The sequence below is a fragment of the Oryctolagus cuniculus genome, chromosome 1 (assembly GCF_051225735.1).
Source record: "Oryctolagus cuniculus isolate XC-2025 breed Fujian yellow rabbit chromosome 1, ASM5122573v1, whole genome shotgun sequence".
Classification (NCBI taxonomy): domain Eukaryota; kingdom Metazoa; phylum Chordata; class Mammalia; order Lagomorpha; family Leporidae; genus Oryctolagus; species Oryctolagus cuniculus.
The window spans coordinates 145,976,694-145,994,079 of record NC_142867.1 but is presented as its reverse complement, the minus strand read 5'-3'; the positions used below and the strand labels follow the sequence as shown (position 1 = coordinate 145,994,079).

Below are 17,386 nucleotides of genomic sequence, written 5' to 3'. Positions count from 1 at the left end.
TCCTCAAGGCAGCAACTGACCGGACCCACGCGCCAACTGCCACATGACACTGCGTCCGAAGCCCTCGACCCAACCCGTCCTGCCTCGAGCGGCCTCTGATGGGGCACTAGTGGCCATGGCACCCACCGGGGGGCGTGGCCTTGGCTTCCACAAGCACAATGTATCTTTATTGTACCAGCAAAAAGTCAGGTGCCCCACACCAGCATATCCAATCCAATTGTCAAAAAGCTTAATTTTTTCTAGCAAAAAGGCAAAAGCCTAAAACCTCCACAGATTTTGATGCACTTGCCAATCGTTCGGAGAATTTAAAACAAATCGCCCTGCTTTGGGTGGCCCGACACAGGTGTGCGTTCCTGGGCAGGGGGAATCTGGGGCCCCAGGAGCCTGGCCCAGGGTATCTGAGGGAGCCTGAACTGGGTTTTGGTTTGGTAGATTTGAGGAGCTGTGACAGTGACTTTATCCCTGAGGTCACGTCGGGGGAGTGGGTCACAGGAAAAATACAGCCAGCAAAGTGCTCCAGCTGGACGGATAAGGAGAGGGGGCGAGGTGGGGTGCAGGCTCGCCTAGGGGAGCCGCGGGGGAGGGCCTCAACCTCATCTTTTGAGGTTGAGAAATGCAGAGGATGAGGAGAGACTGTGGGGGGCTCCAGAGCTCCTGGTCCGGGCACGGAGGGGACTCAGGACGCCCTCGGCAGAACCCACGCTCGTCAGCATGTCCACAGGTGGGAGTGGGGCGGTGGGAGTCTGCAGGCTGGGGGCTGGACTTGGACCCCTGCACAGAGGTCACACGCTCCAGGGACCCGGCGGACGGCATCGGCCTGCCACACGCACGTCTTCCGAGTCCAGACGCGTGGGCAACACCCACGTCTGGAGGAGGTTGGGGCTGTCTTTCTGCTGTCACTGGAACTGGGGACAGCGGACATGGATATCTGCCACAATCGCAACAGAACGAAAACAAAAACAGAAAAAACAAAACCACGTCCAACATAAAAAAAAAATAAATAAATGAGGTGACGGAAATAATGCAAGGCACCCTGACAGGTGTGGGGCACAGGTGCTTGGGCGGAGGTGGCGAGCCGCCGCGCATGCTTTTGGTGCCAGGGCACAGCCAAGAGCATGCATGCGAGCCGACCGGGGCGTTCCAGGGAAGGGCTCGTGGGGTCCCCCTGTGACACTGCGGAAGTGGCGTCAAGGGGTGGGGAGGCATCCTCTGAAATGCATGAGAGGTGATGAAGACAGGGGGCTGGGGGAGAAACCAAGGGCTGGGAGGTGGTAAAATACAAAAGAACAAATACAGACAGATGGACACAGATACGGGTCCAGTGAGGAATCGAGCGCGAGGCTTGCTACTAGACTTATAGGCCCCTCTCTCAGACGTTGGGTGGTAAACCGTCCAGCCTGCAAGTGAATATAGAGGGAAGAAAACAAAGAGACACTCATCAAGTACAGTTGCTGCGACCACTCCTCCGCACCAACAGCCACACCAGCCTCGTAACTAACATCCACGGCTGCACCTAGCCCAGCCCAGCACCACAGCCACTGACCCGGCGTGGGGAGGAGGCCACGCGAGCAGCAGAGAGGAGCGGCCCGGGGGTGGGGGGGGAGGGTGGGCGGGGCAGGTGGGCGGGTGGGCGGGCACCTGCAGCAGTCGCCATGGTTCTCTGGTGAGGCCAGGAGAGCACCTTATCCAGCCACGGCGGCGTTGACGAGAACACGTCCTCCTCGGGCCACGCTCCCAGCTCAAGAGCTGAGCCCTCGACCCCCAGCTGGCCCTTGGACTTGGGAAGGGCCTGGAGTATAGCCCCGTCCAGCTCTGCTACGGGGAGCAGGCAGGAGTGGGGCAGCCGGTGCCTGGGAACACAGCGTGATGCCTGGCCCCTTCCCCTCCCGTCATGGGGCCACGTTCGAGAGGCCGGCTCTAGCAAACGCATCACCTGCCTCGGGCTGCTTACAGCAAGATCTGGCGATGCAGGGGGGGAGGGGCAATTGCATCCTTTCCTCCAAAGACTACATCTTTGCCTCCTCTTCTACGAAGCCGCCTCAGCAGCCTTTGCCGCAGCGCGTGTCCCCTCTGACACACAGGCGTGCTCCTGGACGCCACTGAGCCCTACGTGGCTGGCACATGCTGGACACAGGCAAGCTGGAATCACCTTGGCCACGCGCTCCGCCTCCGTCATTGGCTAAGCCGGAGCAGATGTCCGTGGACAGGGAGGCGCGAACAGAGCAGGGCTGCTGGGTCTGAACTGCCTTGGCGCACAGGGGCGTGCTGGTGTGGGCAGGGTCCTTAGCGGGAGGGCCTCTGCTGGAGTCAGACAAGTGACCTGGGCGGGGGGAGAAGAGGCGACAGGCACCATGAGGCGCCACCGGGCAGGGGAGGGCACGGGCTGGGTCTGGTCCCTGCTCTTTGCCGGGTGGCCTTGAGGAAGCTCAGAGCTTCCTGCGGACAACGATGGGTGGCTGGATGTCCCCCGTGGGACTGCGGGGACGATGAAGGGACGTGCCCAGCCTCCCCAGGCCTCAGTGCCTTGGGGGACCTTGTGCTGTGCAATATGGTAAAGGCTGGCACAACCCAGGCTTAAGGTGGTCTGTGCACCCTTCACAGCAGTGAGTCTCCCTTTAGCTGGGGCACTAGCACCGAATTTGGGGAGCTTGAGCGACTCACGAACTGGTTATTAGCTGACAGTTAGCTTCCTGTCTGGCACGCTTGGGGAGCTCGGGTCCCACATCCCTGGCCTCAGAGCACCTTGCAGCATTGCCCAGAAGGCCTCGCGGGACCTCCTGGCATGTGCATACATGGGCTCCTGGCTGCCTGGAGCCAGGCCAGTGCCATCCCCGTGACCACGTGTCCTATTAACAAGGCCAGGAAGCTGTGTCCATGCTCCCCTGCCCCGCTGCTAAGGGCAGTTGCTGCATCCCTACTGAGCAGACCTGGTGGCATGGGCCTGAGAACTGGGGTGGAAGGAGGCATCCCCCGCCGGGGGCGGGGCAGGGGGAGGCAGGCAGGGAGGGCCTGGAGCTTCTGAGGCACCCCGGGCGCCCCTGCCCAGGCCTCGTCTCTGCACCCAGGACAGAGGCAGGCTTCTCTCAGCCTGTAGTGATTTTCCTACCCCAGGGAAAGGAGGTCCAGAAACTCAACCCCGAGCCCTCGCCCAGGTCTGGGAAAGCTGTCCCTGGAGCCCTCCCATCCCCCTCCTGTCCCTGCCGGCGCAGCCCTCCGTGCGGCAGGTGCGCCAACCTGTGCTGGAGGCCACGACCTTGAGCTGCTGCACCAGGGGGTTCAGGAGCCTGCCCGCCTTCAGCTTGCTCTTGCTGGGTTTCCTCCGGCGGCCGGTGGGGGGCGCCGTGTGGAAGAAGCCCACGCTGGGTGGCAGGGGTTTGCCCAGGCGGCGGTACAGGGCCTCGATCTCCTGCTTCTGCTGGCTCTGCAGCTCCGAGATCTCCTTGAGGTGCCTGAGAAGGGGAGACAGGAGGCAGGCGGGTGGGCTATGCTCGGAAGGGCCACAGCGGGGCTCTAAGTGGCACGGTCTGCTTCTGTCCGAGCCATGTGCCAGGCTGGGGGCCTGCAGCATCAAAGTGCCCAACAACACAGGTAAACCTGCAGACTGTCACCTTTCCAAATATGCTTACAACCAAACCCTACACATCAATACATGGGTGAGGAGAGGGACAGCCTGCCTCTGATTAACACGCAAATCTGTGTCACTTCCGCCACACACAGGTGGTGAACAGGGGTGCTTTGCAGGACCACCGAAGGGAGGAGGCAAGGCCCCCTGCTAGGCTCACTTGGGGATGAGTTGACTGCACCCCTGCCTGCCTCCCTTACACCCTCCTACACCTGGGTGTGGTTGGCTCCCACGGGGCCTGCAGTCCCTTCTCTCCCCCAGCCCATCCCCCACTCTGTCTTGTCCGGCTGGGAAAATAGGCGATTTTTATGGTTGGGAAAGAGGAACAAGTTCTGGCCGGCGCTGCAGCTCACTTGGCTAATCCTCCGCCTGCGGCACCAGTACCCCGGGGTTCTAGTTCCAGTTGCGGCACTGGTTCTGTCCCGGTTGTTCCTCTTCCAGTTTAGCTCTCTGCTGTGGCCCGGGAAGGCAGTGGAGGATGGCCCAAGTGCTTGGGCCCTGCACCCGCATGGGAGACCAGGAGGAAGCACCTGGCTCCTGGCTTCGGACAGGCACAGTGCGCCGGCCGTAGCAGCCATTTGGGGGGTGAACCAACAGAAAGGAGGACCTTTCTCTCTGGCTCTAACTCTGCCTGTCAAAAAAAAAAAAAATCTAATTAAAAAAAAAAAAAAAAAAAAAAAGAGGAACAAGTTCTGATTCTACCTCGTGTATCCTCCACAGTGGACAAGTCTGCTTTAGAAAGATAACTTCCATTAAAAACAGCCAAATAAAAAAGAACACAACCCTGAGGGTTTTCTTCCCTACAAACTCCGGGGAGAAGTGGAAAACTGCTGTTTGCATCGGATTTGCGTTCAAAAGCAGTAACATGTCGGACGGGATGTTGGTCAGCCGTGGGATGTCAGGTGGGCAGAGGGACTTCAGGCAGCGCTGTGGTTCCCGAAACCCTGCTGCAACATGACCCCCACACTGGAGCCCGCCTGCCCACTGAGCTGCCCAGCCTGCTCCCCGCAGGTGCCCTGGGTTTCCAGCTCCGGAAAGCAAGGGTGGGTCAAGCACGGGGCTCCTGAGAAACCCTGGTGAGGAGGAGCAGTCCAGGCTCCTGTGTCCTAATGAGGAGTCCACGGGATTCCCATGCAACACTTGGGATCCGTGGGCCACTGTGTAGCTGATGCCACCAAGTGCCCTCCATTCTCAACTGAGGCTTATGAGCTCCCTTTTGCAGCTGACTACTGGTTTTCTGGGAATCATCCCTGAGAGGCTGTGCCCAGGGACCCCTGCCCCTCAGGTCCAGGTGCTGCCCACCCACCCTCAACTAAAGCCACGCTGGCCATGGCTGCTGGGCCTGCCTATTGAGTGCCCCAAACCAGTAGCCTGTAGTGCTCCCCATTCTCCGGCAGAGAGCCAAGCCGTCCTCCACGCGCTGCACCGACCTCCTCCCAGGCCTAGCCAGAGCGCTCTGCCCTCTCCGTGCCTGGGCCCCAAAGAGACGGCCCTCTCAGGAGGTCCACCACTTGAGCCCGCTCCCACAGAATGAGCTTGATGGCTCTGCTGTCCCCGGGGAACTCAGCTTTAGTCACCCCTTCGGAACCACAGTGCCGCCTCCCACGGCCACCCTGAGGACAGCTCAGATCCCAGCTGCATCTCCAAGAATGGGGCGAATACGGGCCGCATGAGACAGACATATATACACATACAGCAAGAAAGTGTGCATGTGTGCGCTGGAGAGAAGGCACAGGTCCCATGATCCCCTAAGACATCTCTCTGAGGGCCACCGCAGCAACAGCTCAGCGGCAGGCTGAGGGCAACTGTGCAGCGGGGAGATGCAGCCCCCAGAGAAGCAGGGGCCAGACAGAGCACAGGGCAGCACCAGTCCAGGCCTGAGGACACCCTGGGGGTGGGACTCTGCTCTCAAGGCCACAGGAAGAGCCCAAGCCAGGCTCACCACCACCCAGCCCCCTAGCTCGCCGCTCTGAGCGCACTTAATGCTGCCCAGTGGCTTCCCCGGCCCCTGGAGCCCGCGCCTCGGCTTGCACCCACGTACTTCTCCCGCAGACTCCGCAGCTCCCTCTTGATGTCGGCGTCCTCGAACTCTGAGTCGTTGTCGCTGCTTATGTAGGATGACTGGGAGTGGAAGGAGGTGACGCTGATGGTGGGGACCTTCACGCCCGCCCTGCTGGGCGTTTCAGGCCCCAGGGAGCCAGCCCTCGAGGACCTGTGCAGGAAGGCCGTGGCCTTCTTCACCAAGTCACTGGCTGTGCCGCTGCCGGGCAGGGAGGCCTGCTTCTGCACTGGGGGTCTCCCTTGCAGACACTCGTCCCCAGAGTCACTGGACGCGGGCTCGCCAACGCCCACCTCGATGGAGGAGGCCGTCTGCGCCCGTCGCACCGCCAGCTTCACGTCTGGGCTGGAGGGAGCCTCGTCCAGGTAGACGTCGGGTGGGGCCGAGTACCGCAGGTTGTGTGGGGAGGCCAGTGTCCACTCGTCCTGTGTGCTGACCACCGAGAAGCGGCCCACAGTTCTGGCAGGTGAGTCCCTGTCCGGCTGTCCGAGCCACTTCGGAGGGGAGCCCGAGAGCCGGGCACCATGTGCCAGGTGGTGGCTGGGCTGGCTGCTGTCTGTGACTGCCCCCGGGCAGCTCTGGGCCAGCTCTGCCAAGGCTTCCCTGGGGACCCCGCTCTTCCGGTCTGGGGGCTCCATGCGTGCAGGGGCGTCCTTGGGAAACAAGCAGAAATGAGGACAGTCCAGGGGAGCCCCAGCAGAGAGCAGACCCACCCCCCACCCCCAGCGGCCAAGCTGAATTGCTCTTACCTGGGTGGCCCCGGGCGCCACGGGGGAGTCTGAGGCCACCTGCCCCCCATCACTGTCGCAGCCCAGCGTGTTGCTGGAGGTTGACTCTGCTGTGGGGACAGGACAACATCACAGGGGCTGGGGGCGGCGGGAATGGGAATGGCCCACAGACAGGCTGCCCGCGGTGAGTGCCCTGGATCTTTTTTTGGGTCACACTTGTGACATCCTAGCCTGTGGCACTGGTACATGTGACCTCACGGAAGATACCTACACACTCAGGGAAGGGAAGCAGCTTCAACCCCAAGGGCCCTCGTGCAGCCAGGCTCTCTGCACACCTCATGGCCAGCAGCTGTCTTGCCCATGTCTTCCTTGTTTAGGAGGGCTGATCTCCAACCACTCCTGCTTACAGAGTGGGGTACAGCCTCTTATTTCTTTTTTTCAAATTTACTTATTTATTTTCATGTCATTTGAAAGAGAAAGAGAGAGAGAGAGCAAGGCAGGGAGGTCCTCCAGCTACTGATTTACTTTTTTTTTTTTTTTTTTTTTGGACAGGCAGAGTGGACAGTGAGAGAGAGAGACAGAGAGAAAGGTCTTCCTTTGCCGTTGGTTCACCCTCCAATGGCTGCCGCGGCTGGCACGCTGCGGCTGGCGCACCGTGCTGATCCAATGGCAGGAGCCAGGTACTTATCCTGGTCTCCCATGGGGTGCAGGGCCCAAGCACTTGGGCCATCCTCCACTGCACTTCCCTGGCCACAGCAGAGAGCTGGCCTGGAAGAGGGGCAACCGGGACAGAATCCGGCACCCCGACCGGGACTAGAACCCAGTGTGCCGGCGCCGCAAGGCGGAGGATTAGCCTAGGGAGCCGCGGCGCCGGCCCGATTTACTCCTTAAATGCCCCAACAGCCAGGGCTGGGCCAGGCTGAGCCAGGAGTTTGGAACTCTTTCTGGGTCTCCCATGTGGGTGGCAGGGACCCAGGTACTTGAACCATCACCTGCTGCCTCCCACGTGTGCATTAACAAGAAGCCGGATGGGAAGCAGAGGAGCTGAGAGTCGAACCAGGCACTCTGATGTGGGATGTGGGCATCTCAACCACTCTGCCAGCCCACTTTTTCTGAATAGGTTGTCCCAGGCTTGCCGGAAGAGGCAACAAGACAAACTCTATGAGCTGATATGCAGAGACCCCACCCGACTGAGCTTCTCACCCCCCATCACCCCACTGACAGCAGCCAGGGCCAAGCTGGGCCAACATGCTAAAGGGGAAGGCACCAGCACCTGACACACGCCCTCTTCCTCATCCTTTCCTGCCCCCACGCCTGTCCCTCACCTGCCCCCAGCTAAAGCTCGCCAGCCCCTCCTGTGCACAGCCGCTGACCCAGGCCTCTCTTCCCAACTCTAAAAGTGTGGCATCCTGGAAGTCAATGCAGTTGTCCCCAGCCAGGCCACTGCTCTGGGAACGCAGCTGGGGACTGCGCAGCCCTGTCTGATCGTCTGCTCCCATCTCATCTTGCCCACCCCCCAAGAAATTCCAGGCTAAGGAAGACCCTCCCACCTTAGACGCTCCCTGGGATGGAGGCTCAGGCATCAGACAGTGAGATGAACACTAGCAGGAGGTTCCACAGCAAGGCATGGAGGGGCAGGGGACAGCTTCCAGGGGCTGCAGGGCCTCCAGCCAAAATAACCATGGGCGTATGGAGGGAGGGGAGACATCAACCCAAACAGGTGTGGACACTCGGTTACTGGGGGTCCTGAGGCCTGCACAGGCCCTGTGAGCTCCCTGCACCCCTGCCAAGGCGCTCATCTATTTCTAGTGTGGTTCCTTCTAGAACTCTGGGTTTTGTGACATGATGACGGGCTCTACCCCAGCCTGAGATACTGAAGGGTGAGGATGCAGACACAGGTTTCAGGCCCAAAGACGGCTGGCGGTACCCGGCAACCTTGAGCTCTGTTACCTGTTGTTGGCGAAGATGCACCTTGCTCTCGCTCCTGCTCCGTCTCGACCCCTGGCACAGGGGCTGTCTCCGACTTCTCCAGCTGGAGGCAGAAATGCAAACAGGAAAGGGCATGAGCCCGGCCTGTCCATACCCTGTTAGCTAATAAAGCAGGTCTTCTCCCCTCCTGCTCCGGAGCTACCCTCAGCCACCCAGCTCCTCTCTGCAGCCCACCGATGCTGCCTACCAGGACCCCAGGGGGGCCATTTGTTGCAAAACACGTGTGGTCCAGCCAGCTCTGGACGGGAGCACCCCTGCACAGCCAGAATGCCCATTCCACAGCTGGGACATCCAGGTTGCCTCCTTACCGAGGGCTGGGGCACCTGGGTGGGCCCCAGGGCCGCAGTGCTGGGTGCTGGGGTCAGGGCTGCATCCGCTCCGCAGGCCTCGGCATGGTGCTGGTCTCCTCTCAAAGATTCTAGCGTGAAGTCTCTGTCGCTCGCCTCCCCAGGGGTCCCAGCCGAGGCCGAGGAGGTAGGCACGTGCTCCTGGTAGAGCAGGGTCCGCAGCTTCTCATCCAGACTCTTGATGGTACTGTCCACAAAGCCCACCCTGGGGGGCGGCCCTTCCCCATCTGACTCCAGGGCTGAGGGCGGTGGTGGAGGGGCAGCGGGCCCCAGTGGAGGACTGGGGAGCTGGGAGGGGGCCAAGCTGATGGCCCCTACCGCGGAGGGGAGTGGGGGTGGTGGGTGGCCTAGGGCAGGCTGCAGGGCCCTGCCAGGTGGGCTGGGCTCGGGCGCCAGGGCCAGCAAGGACTCCGCTGGGGTACTGGCCTCCCTGGCTGGGGCAGTTTCCACCAGACCTGTGGGGTAGCGGGGGGCCTCTGGGGCTGGGGCACCGGGTCCCTGGCCCACGCCGAGGGGCTGCACAGTCAGCTGGACATCGTGAGTCTCTGAGAGCACTGGGGGGACCTCACACTCCCTAGCTGGCCCCTGAGGGGCCCCTGGGCCTCCTGCCTGGACGGCAGGCCCTGGCACTAACGCTGGCTCTGGCACGGCGCTGGCGGCTGCTGCTGCTGCGTCTTGGGGGGCAGCAGTCCCAGGAGGGTAGGATGGCGCCAAGGGGGCTGCAGTCCCACCCGGAGAGTCACTGAGGCCTGCCTGGCTCGGGAGCTGCTGACCAGCTAGGAAGCTGGGTGCTTCCTTCAAGGGTGGCTGGTCGGCACAAGGTGCTGGATCTAGAAGAAACGGGAAACACGTCTTAGTCATGGCTGGCGCTGGGGCTGTGAGTGTGACGCTGACACACAGCCTGGTCCGCCCGACACACCAAGTCCCTGCTGCCTGCAGGCAGCCTCGGTGTGGAGCACAGCCTTCTCGAAACCCCTCCAGGAGCTCCGAGCGGCCGATCTCACCTCGGGGTCGGTTCCAGCAGCATCTTCTCCCGGCTGAAGCAGCACTGCCTGCCCTGCCTGCGGGAGGTAGCCCTCACCAGCACCGTGGTGCCTGCCCGTCGGGGATGCTCTCCCCAGTCCGCTCAGAGTGCCCGTCCGCCGCACCCTCACGGCACCATGGCATCTGACTCTCGGGCACTCCCTCCCCAGTCCAGGGGTGGACAAGAACCTGGGACTCCCAGTGCATCAGATGCCCAGTCCTTGGCAAGGTGGAGCACAGGACGTCTCTGTCCTGCAGGAGCTGGTAAAGATCCCAGGCAGAGGCACCTGGAGACCAGGCCAGGGAGCAGCGCCCAGCGGCACTGTACCCAGAGCGCATGGGGCTGCCGTGCCCGGGGGAGGACGCAGGGGGCAGCATTACCCGGACTTACTTGACCTCTGAGCTCTTCCTCCTTACCTTAAAAAAACCAAACCTTTGTCTATTTTTTTTAAAAAACATCACCAAAATGCACAAAAATGAACACTAAATTTTAAAAAAGTGGGGGCAGGAGACCACTCGTCCCTAAAGACCCCTCACGTCCCCAGACTCACTTTGCAACTCTCCTCGCTGCCATCAAAGGTCATTCATGGCGATGGGCGGTCCCTCCTCCACTTTCGTTTCCAGCCCTCCCATGTGTCTCTCCAAGCAGCATGCTCCAGTGTCGGGGGTGGGGGTGGGGAGGTTGCAGCAGCCCCTGCGGGGCAGCACTGCCCTTGTCCCTGGCACTTGGCCCCCTCTGTCTCTCTCAAGAGGCACCAACTCAGTCACACGGAGTCGCTGAATTCAATGCAGGCGCCCGTCTGGCACTGGTGTGAGCTGGGTCGCACCACAGCAGAGTGAGACCCACCCTCTTAACAAGTGTGCAGTGCTGCCCTGTTCCCTATGCTGTATAATCATGCTGTACAGCAGCAGGTGTCTAGATGCCCCCAGCCTGCAGCCATAAAACTTCAGCCCACTGAACAGCACGTTTGCTTCTCTCCTGCAGGCCGGGCAACTCCCGTCTTCCCTCTGCTTCCATGGGCTTGACTGTGTAGTGGAATATTATTCCACCGTGTCTAGGCAACATATCTTATTGATCCCCGCAGCTGTCCAAGCCTCTAGCCTGTTTTCCAATGAGTCCTCTTTTCTTTTCGATCCTTAGAGGTCCTTACGTGTACTGGACAAGAACTGGCCACACATTCATGCAGACATCTCGCACTCCGAGCTGGACGGATGGTGTCATATTTATGCCCGTCCTGCACCCAGCATCTTAATTAGCGCTTTAATATGACTCTCTACAGTGGGGCCATAAAAACATTCTCCCGTCACTTCTGGGAATTGTACTGTTTTACCTTTTACACCGAGATTCACAAGCCGTGGGTTACTGAGTTTTGTAGATGGCATGTGACAGAAGCCCTGGCGGCTGCCCCCATGCAGACAGCCTGCTGTCACATCCTTTTCTTGCAAAGACAACGATCCTGTCCCCGGCGTGGAGCAGTCAGAGCTGTCTTGTCAATCATGGGTCCACAGCTGACTGGGTCTGGGCTCAGCTTTCCCACCCTTGTTCCCAGACTGCAGATTTACGTGTTGGGTCACGGTGTTCAGTAGAGCAATGTCCTTCCCCAGAGATGGTCTCTGTTTCCAATCCAGCTCCCTGTGTTGTGCATCCCAGGAGGCAGCAGACAATGGCTCACGCCCTTAGGTCCTCACTCCTCAGCCCGGCACAGCCTTGCTTGTTGCAGGCATTTGGGGAATGAACTGGTGGATGGAAGATCCCCCCTACCACCAGCTATTTTTTTTTTTTTTAAGTTTGAGAGGTACAGTTACAGAAAGAGGGAGAAACAGAAAAAGCTCTTCCACCTGCTGGTTCACCCCCAGTCGACCACAATGGCCACAGCTGGGCTGATCCAAAGCCAGGAGCCAGGAGCTTCTTTTGGGTCTCCCACGTGGGTGAAGGGGCCCAAGGACTTGGGCCATCTTCTACTGCTTTCCCAGGCTATAGCAGAGAGCTGGATCAGAAGAGGAGCAGCCGGGACATGAACCGGAGCCCATATGGGATGCCAGCGCCACAGGCGGAGGCTTAGCCTACTATACCATGGTACCAGATCCCTACTTTTCAAATAAATAAACTGTAAAAAGATTGCTATCTTGTTCTGTCTACATTTTGGATACAAAGTAGTAATATTGGAAGGAACATCACCTCTTACATAGCCTAACATGGAGTTACACATCACATGGCATGTGCTGTGTATTCATTCCCACTTGCGGAGAGGCTGATGTTGGAACCGATAGAAGAAAGCCTGCCTCAAGTTGGCAACAACTCAAAGAAGCCAACATTTGCTTTGGAAAACCATTTTCCCAGATGAACAGCACTTCCTTTAAATGAAAAATACTGTTGAGGGGCACCATATGACACTTCCTTATATATGTACAAAAATTGGCCAGGGCACTGGCTTTTAAGCATGGCTGCAGATTGGCATTGCCTAGAGGGTTTGACAGAGAAATGCTGGGTTCCAGCCCCCAAATCCAGATCTGACTGCACTCAGCAGGGCCTGGGCCTCTTCAATCCTACTGCTTTTCTTTCTTCTTTCTATCGCCCTTCCTCTTCCCCTCCTATACTGCGCCACCAGGACGCTGGACACTGAATACAAGTTGGGGGAATGGGTATCTTTGTTCCCCGTGTTGAAGAGAAAGAATTCAACATTTCACTATCAAGAATATTTGTTGGGGCCAGCTTCGTGGTACACTGAGTTAAGCTGCAGTTTGCGAAGTCGGCATCCTATGTGGGCACTGTTCAAGTCCCGGTTGCTGTATTTTTTTTTTTTTTTTTTGACAGGCAGAGTGGACAGTGAGAGAGACAGAGAGAAAGGTCTTCCTTTTGCCCTTGGTTCACCCTCCAATGGCTGCCGCAGCCGGCACGCTGCGGCCGGCGCACCGCGCTGATCCGATGGCAGGAGCCAGGTGCTTCTCCTGGTCTCCCACGGGGTGCAGGGCCCAAGCACTTGGGCCATCCTCCACAGTACTCCCTGGCCACAGCAGAGAGCTGGCCTGGAAGAGGGGCAACTGGGACAGAATCTGGCGCTCCAACCGGGATTAGAACCCAGTGTGCCGGTGCCGCAAGGCGGAGGATTAGCCTAGTGAGCCGCGGCGCCGGCCCGGTTGCTGTACTTCTGATCCAGCTCCCTGCTAATGCAACGGGGAGAGCAGCAGCAGATGGTCCAAGTCCTTGGGGCCCTGCACCCACGTGGGAGACCCGAATGAAGCTCCTGGCTTCTAGGTCCTGGCCCTGGCCTGGCCCAACCTGGCCACTGCAGCCATTTGGGGGAGTGAACTAGCAGATGGAAGATCTCTCTCCCTCTCTCTGTAACTCCACCTTTCAAATAAATAAATCTATAAACAAAAAGCAGCAGCAGAGGTGGAACCCCGCCACAAGCTATCTGATATGGGGTGTTATGTCCCAAGCAGCTTAACCCACAGCAGCGCAACGCCTGCCCCACAATGTATATTCTTGACTATGCTCTCTTCCCAGACAAGAAACGAACCCCACAGTCATTAAAGCGCCCTTCCTTCTCTTTGATACACATGCTCCTATTTGCACACTTTACTATGCCTCCTGCGCTTTAAACCTCAAAGGACACCATCTTACATGACAACATTCACGGAGATCCCGACAGTTACACTCCCCCGCACGCGTCCTGACCTGTCTCGGCCATGGTTCTGTCTGCGCTCCTGGCAGCCTGTGTTCAGCTGAGATGTGCAGGCGACGGGGCCTCCAGCTTGTGGTCAGGATGTGCGGCTGCTGGCTCTGCAGGGAACGTGGCTCGTTCTGCCAGCAGCTGCACAAACCTTTCTTCCCCCGGCGGCGTCCTCTGATTTTTTGCCCTGGTTTTCAGCACTTTTAACTACAAGCTATTTAAGTGTGGATTTTTCTTAACTTTGGGAGTTCAGAGGTTTCTGGAATTTGCTAACACCTTCCACTTGTCTGCTTCATCTCCTCAGACTTGGTCTGTCTCATCCGGTCGCTGAGTGTCCACACTGCGTGTCCGACCATCTCCCAGTAACCTCTTAGCTCCCCTCTTCTACTCCCCACTGTTGTCCTCACCCTTACTTTGTCTTTTCTCTTGAGCTGCACTGTTACTGTTACTCTGCAACAGCAAACAAACCACCCATCCACGTCTCATTTTCACTACAGTGTTTTGCAGCTCCACCATCTCCACTTCGCTTGATTTTTGGCATAGTTTCCAATTCTTTGACAAAAATGTCCATCTCATCATCGGTTTCTTTGCCACAGCCAGTAAGGGCCGTGGCCTGTGCACAGATCCCCACGTCTGGACCTCAGGGAACCGGCTCTCTTTGTTACCATTGCTTGGTCTTAATAACTTTAATGATAGAATTGTTGAGGCCACCTTCCTATACTTAAAGAACAGTTCTGTAAGTTGTGACATAGGTACGGAAGCAAAACTGGCACCAAAACGGATACGACGACCAATGCCCATTGTTCTCCCAGAAGCTTCCTCGAAAGCCTTTGCCATCACCCCACCTGCCACCCTCACCTCACCGTCGGTCCCAGACAGCTGCTGATCCGTTTTCCATCCCTGTGGGGTAGTTTACATTTTCTGCTACCTTGTCCAAGTGCAGTCCCATGCATTCTTTGTCTTACACGTGGCGTCATGATTTGGAGAACCACTCCTGCTACCTGGAGTACCAACAGCCGGTGCCTTTTTGTTGTACGGTGGTGTCACGTTCTAGGGACACACCAGCACATGTTTATCTGCTCAGTGATGGTCCCAGGGTTTGGTTATCATCAATAAAACTGCTGTGAACATTTCCTGTACAAGTGCTTATATGGGCAATGCTTTCATTTCTTTTGGGTGAGGATAAGTGACCCTCTGCATCCACGGACTCTTCACCGCAGGCTCAATTGATAACAAATGGAATATATATATATATTTAAAAAACTGCATTTGTACAGGGCATGTCCAGATACTTTATTTTACTTCACTGATGTGGTCGTTCGTCTTTGGGCCAACATCATACTATCTTGATTACTGCAGTTTTACACTAACTATTGAAATCCGGTATCATTAGCACTCCATTTAAGTTGTTCTTTTTCCAAGTTCCAATGTCCTTTGTGTTTTCATATGAAGTTCAGAGATGGGTGATCAATTTCTACAAAAAGAATGCTAGCGTTCTGACTGCAGTTCCCCGAATCCACTCAGCGGAGGGAGAATCTATTCTGTAGCAATACTGTGTCTTCCAACCATGCGCAGCTCTTCTCTCATTTCCAACAGCACTGTTTTGTAGTTTTCAGTACACAGGTAGGTCTTGCACATCACTCCGTGTAAATGATTCGTGCATTATAAAGAATTCCTTTTTAAGAACTTCAATTGTCAATATACAGAAATACAATAGGACCATGTAAGCAAAACCCTGCTCAGTTACTGGATCTAGTCATTTCTCAGGATGTCTTTTTGTCTAATGTTTTTGCTGGTTTTCTCTCACACTACCTTATTTCATTATTTGCCTGGTTATTTGCTTTCTCAACATACGTAGACTTTTGAAAAGATACAGTGCAATGAACTTTTTCCCTAGGTGTAGAGTCCTTTGAGTCTTAATACATGCCTATTCAAGTAATTATCACCACAATCGGGATGAGAAACAAGGCCATCACCCCCCCCCCACACACACACACACATAACTTCTTTGCACCAACCTTTTATAGTTACAATCTTGGATCAAGTGCTTGGTGCAGCAGTTAAGATGGCATGTGGGATGCCAGCATCCTGTACTGGAGTATCTGAGTTCAAGTCTTGTCTCCGCTCCCAATGCTAGCTTCCTGCTTATATGCACCCTGGGAGGCACTAGAGGATGGCTCAAGTATTTGGGTTCCTGACACCATATGAAGAGCCAGATTGAGTTCTGGGTTGCTGGCTTCAGCCTGCCTTGTCCTGGCTGTTGTATCTGGGGAATGAGTCGGCAGATGGAAGATTTCTCTCTGGCTCTCTCTACGGATCACCTCTGACAAATACTCATCCTGTTCTCTACCACTGTAGTTTAGTTTTTGACACAGTCATTATAAATGAAACTATACAATATATGGCCTTTTGAGGTCGGCTTCTTCCACTCAGTACAATGCCTCTTAGGTTCACCCATGCTGACTCATTTACCAATAGTTTGTTTCTTTTTCTAAGTAGCAGAGTTTATTCATTCCCCCACCTGCAGGATATTTAGATAGTTTCCAATCTGGGTAATTACGATTAAAGCTGATATAACCATTCATTATAGAGGTACATGAATTTTCATTTTTCTAGGATAAATATTAAGGAATGAAATTGCTATGACACACAAGGGGTCTTCAAAAAGGTCATGGAAAATGTATATTACGGAAATGTATGGACTTCAAAAAAATTTACACAATAAACAATAAATATATAATTTTCTTTTCCATGAACTTTTTTTCTGAGGTACCCTCATATAGTAAGTGTATCTTTTCTAATAAATTGCCTGTCTTCTTGAGTACTTGTACAATGGGACATTCCCTCCAGGAATTTCTGAGTTGTAGCTGCTTTGTTTTCACACCAAGACTCGATACTGTTGTCTCTCACTGTGGTCTTCACGTGCATTTCCCTTGTAATCAATGACACTGAACAACTGCATGTGTTTAATTGCCATCCTTATATCCTCTCTGAAATTCCTGTTTGAGTCAACTGCCCATTTGTTAACTGAATTCTGTTTCTTAATGCTAAGCTTTGACCCTTTATATATTCTGGATACAAATCCTACGTAGGCTATGATTTACAGTTATCTTCTCCCAGGCTATAGTTTGTCTTTTTATTCTCTTAACAGTTGTTTTCACAGAGCAGAAGATTTCTATTTTGATAATGTCCGATTTATCCATTCTTCTTTTACAGACAGTATTTTTGATGTCAGGACTAAGAACTCCCAGCAAAGATCACAAAGATCTTCTCCGATGTTTTGCATTTTACATTTCATCCATTTTGAATTAATTTTAATGTAAGATGTGAGGCTTAGGGTCAAGGACCATTTTTTTCTTTTAAAGATTTATTCATTTATTTGGAAGTCATATATAGAGAGAGGAGAGGCAGAAAGAGAGAGGTCTTTCATCCACTGGTTCACTCCCCAGTTGGCTGCAACAGCCGGAGCTGAGCCAATTTGAAGCCAGGAGCCAGGAGCTTCCTCTGGGTCTCCCATGTGGGTGCAGGGGGCCCAAGGACTTGGACCATCTTCTACTGCTTTCCCAGGCCATAGCAGAGAGCTGGATCGGAAGTGGAGCAGCCAGGTCTCGAACCGGCGCCCATATGGCATGCCAGTGCTTCAGGCCAGGGTGTTAACCTGATGCACCACAGCACCGGCCTCCATTTTTTTATCTTTTGGCAGAGAGATGAGCAACTATTCCAATAGCATTTATTGAAAAGATTACCCTTTATCCATTGAATTGCTTTTGCATCTTTGTTAAAAAAAAAATCAAATGGCCTTATTTGTGTAGGTCTATTTCTGGCCTCCCTGTTCTGTTCCAGGGCTGATATTTACCACTTGGATTACTATGACTTTATAGTAAGTCTTAATATTGGACAATGTGATCCTTCTAACTTGATTCTTCGATGAAACTATTTTAGCT

At 55.6% G+C, this 17,386-nt stretch overlaps 1 protein-coding gene across 27 annotated transcripts in view; it reads right to left on the bottom strand.

Annotated features, from left to right (window-relative positions):
* Positions 1-17,386, bottom strand: part of WNK2 (WNK lysine deficient protein kinase 2) — a 128,487-nt gene that overhangs the window by 28,614 nt on the left and 82,487 nt on the right. For 8 of the 27 annotated variants that reach the window (XR_016236446.1, XR_016236447.1, XM_070050054.2 and 5 more), the window contains 7 exons: positions 8,707-9,575; positions 8,360-8,441; positions 6,431-6,519; positions 5,664-6,334; positions 3,235-3,449; positions 2,150-2,320; positions 1,299-1,397 (listed from right to left, as the gene is read on the bottom strand). Coding sequence is in view for 21 of the 27 variants with exons in the window: in XM_070050054.2 (XP_069906155.2) it covers positions 1,299-1,397; positions 2,150-2,320; positions 3,235-3,449; positions 5,664-6,334; positions 6,431-6,519; positions 8,360-8,441; positions 8,707-9,575 (2,196 nt within the window). In the remaining 6 variants the exon portion in view is untranslated. The remainder of the gene's footprint in view (positions 1-1,298; positions 1,398-2,149; positions 2,321-3,234; positions 3,450-5,663; positions 6,335-6,430; positions 6,520-8,359; positions 8,442-8,706; positions 9,576-17,386) is intronic. The other 19 variants (XR_016236449.1, XR_011379309.2, XM_070050076.2 and 16 more) reach the window with 5 other exon arrangements.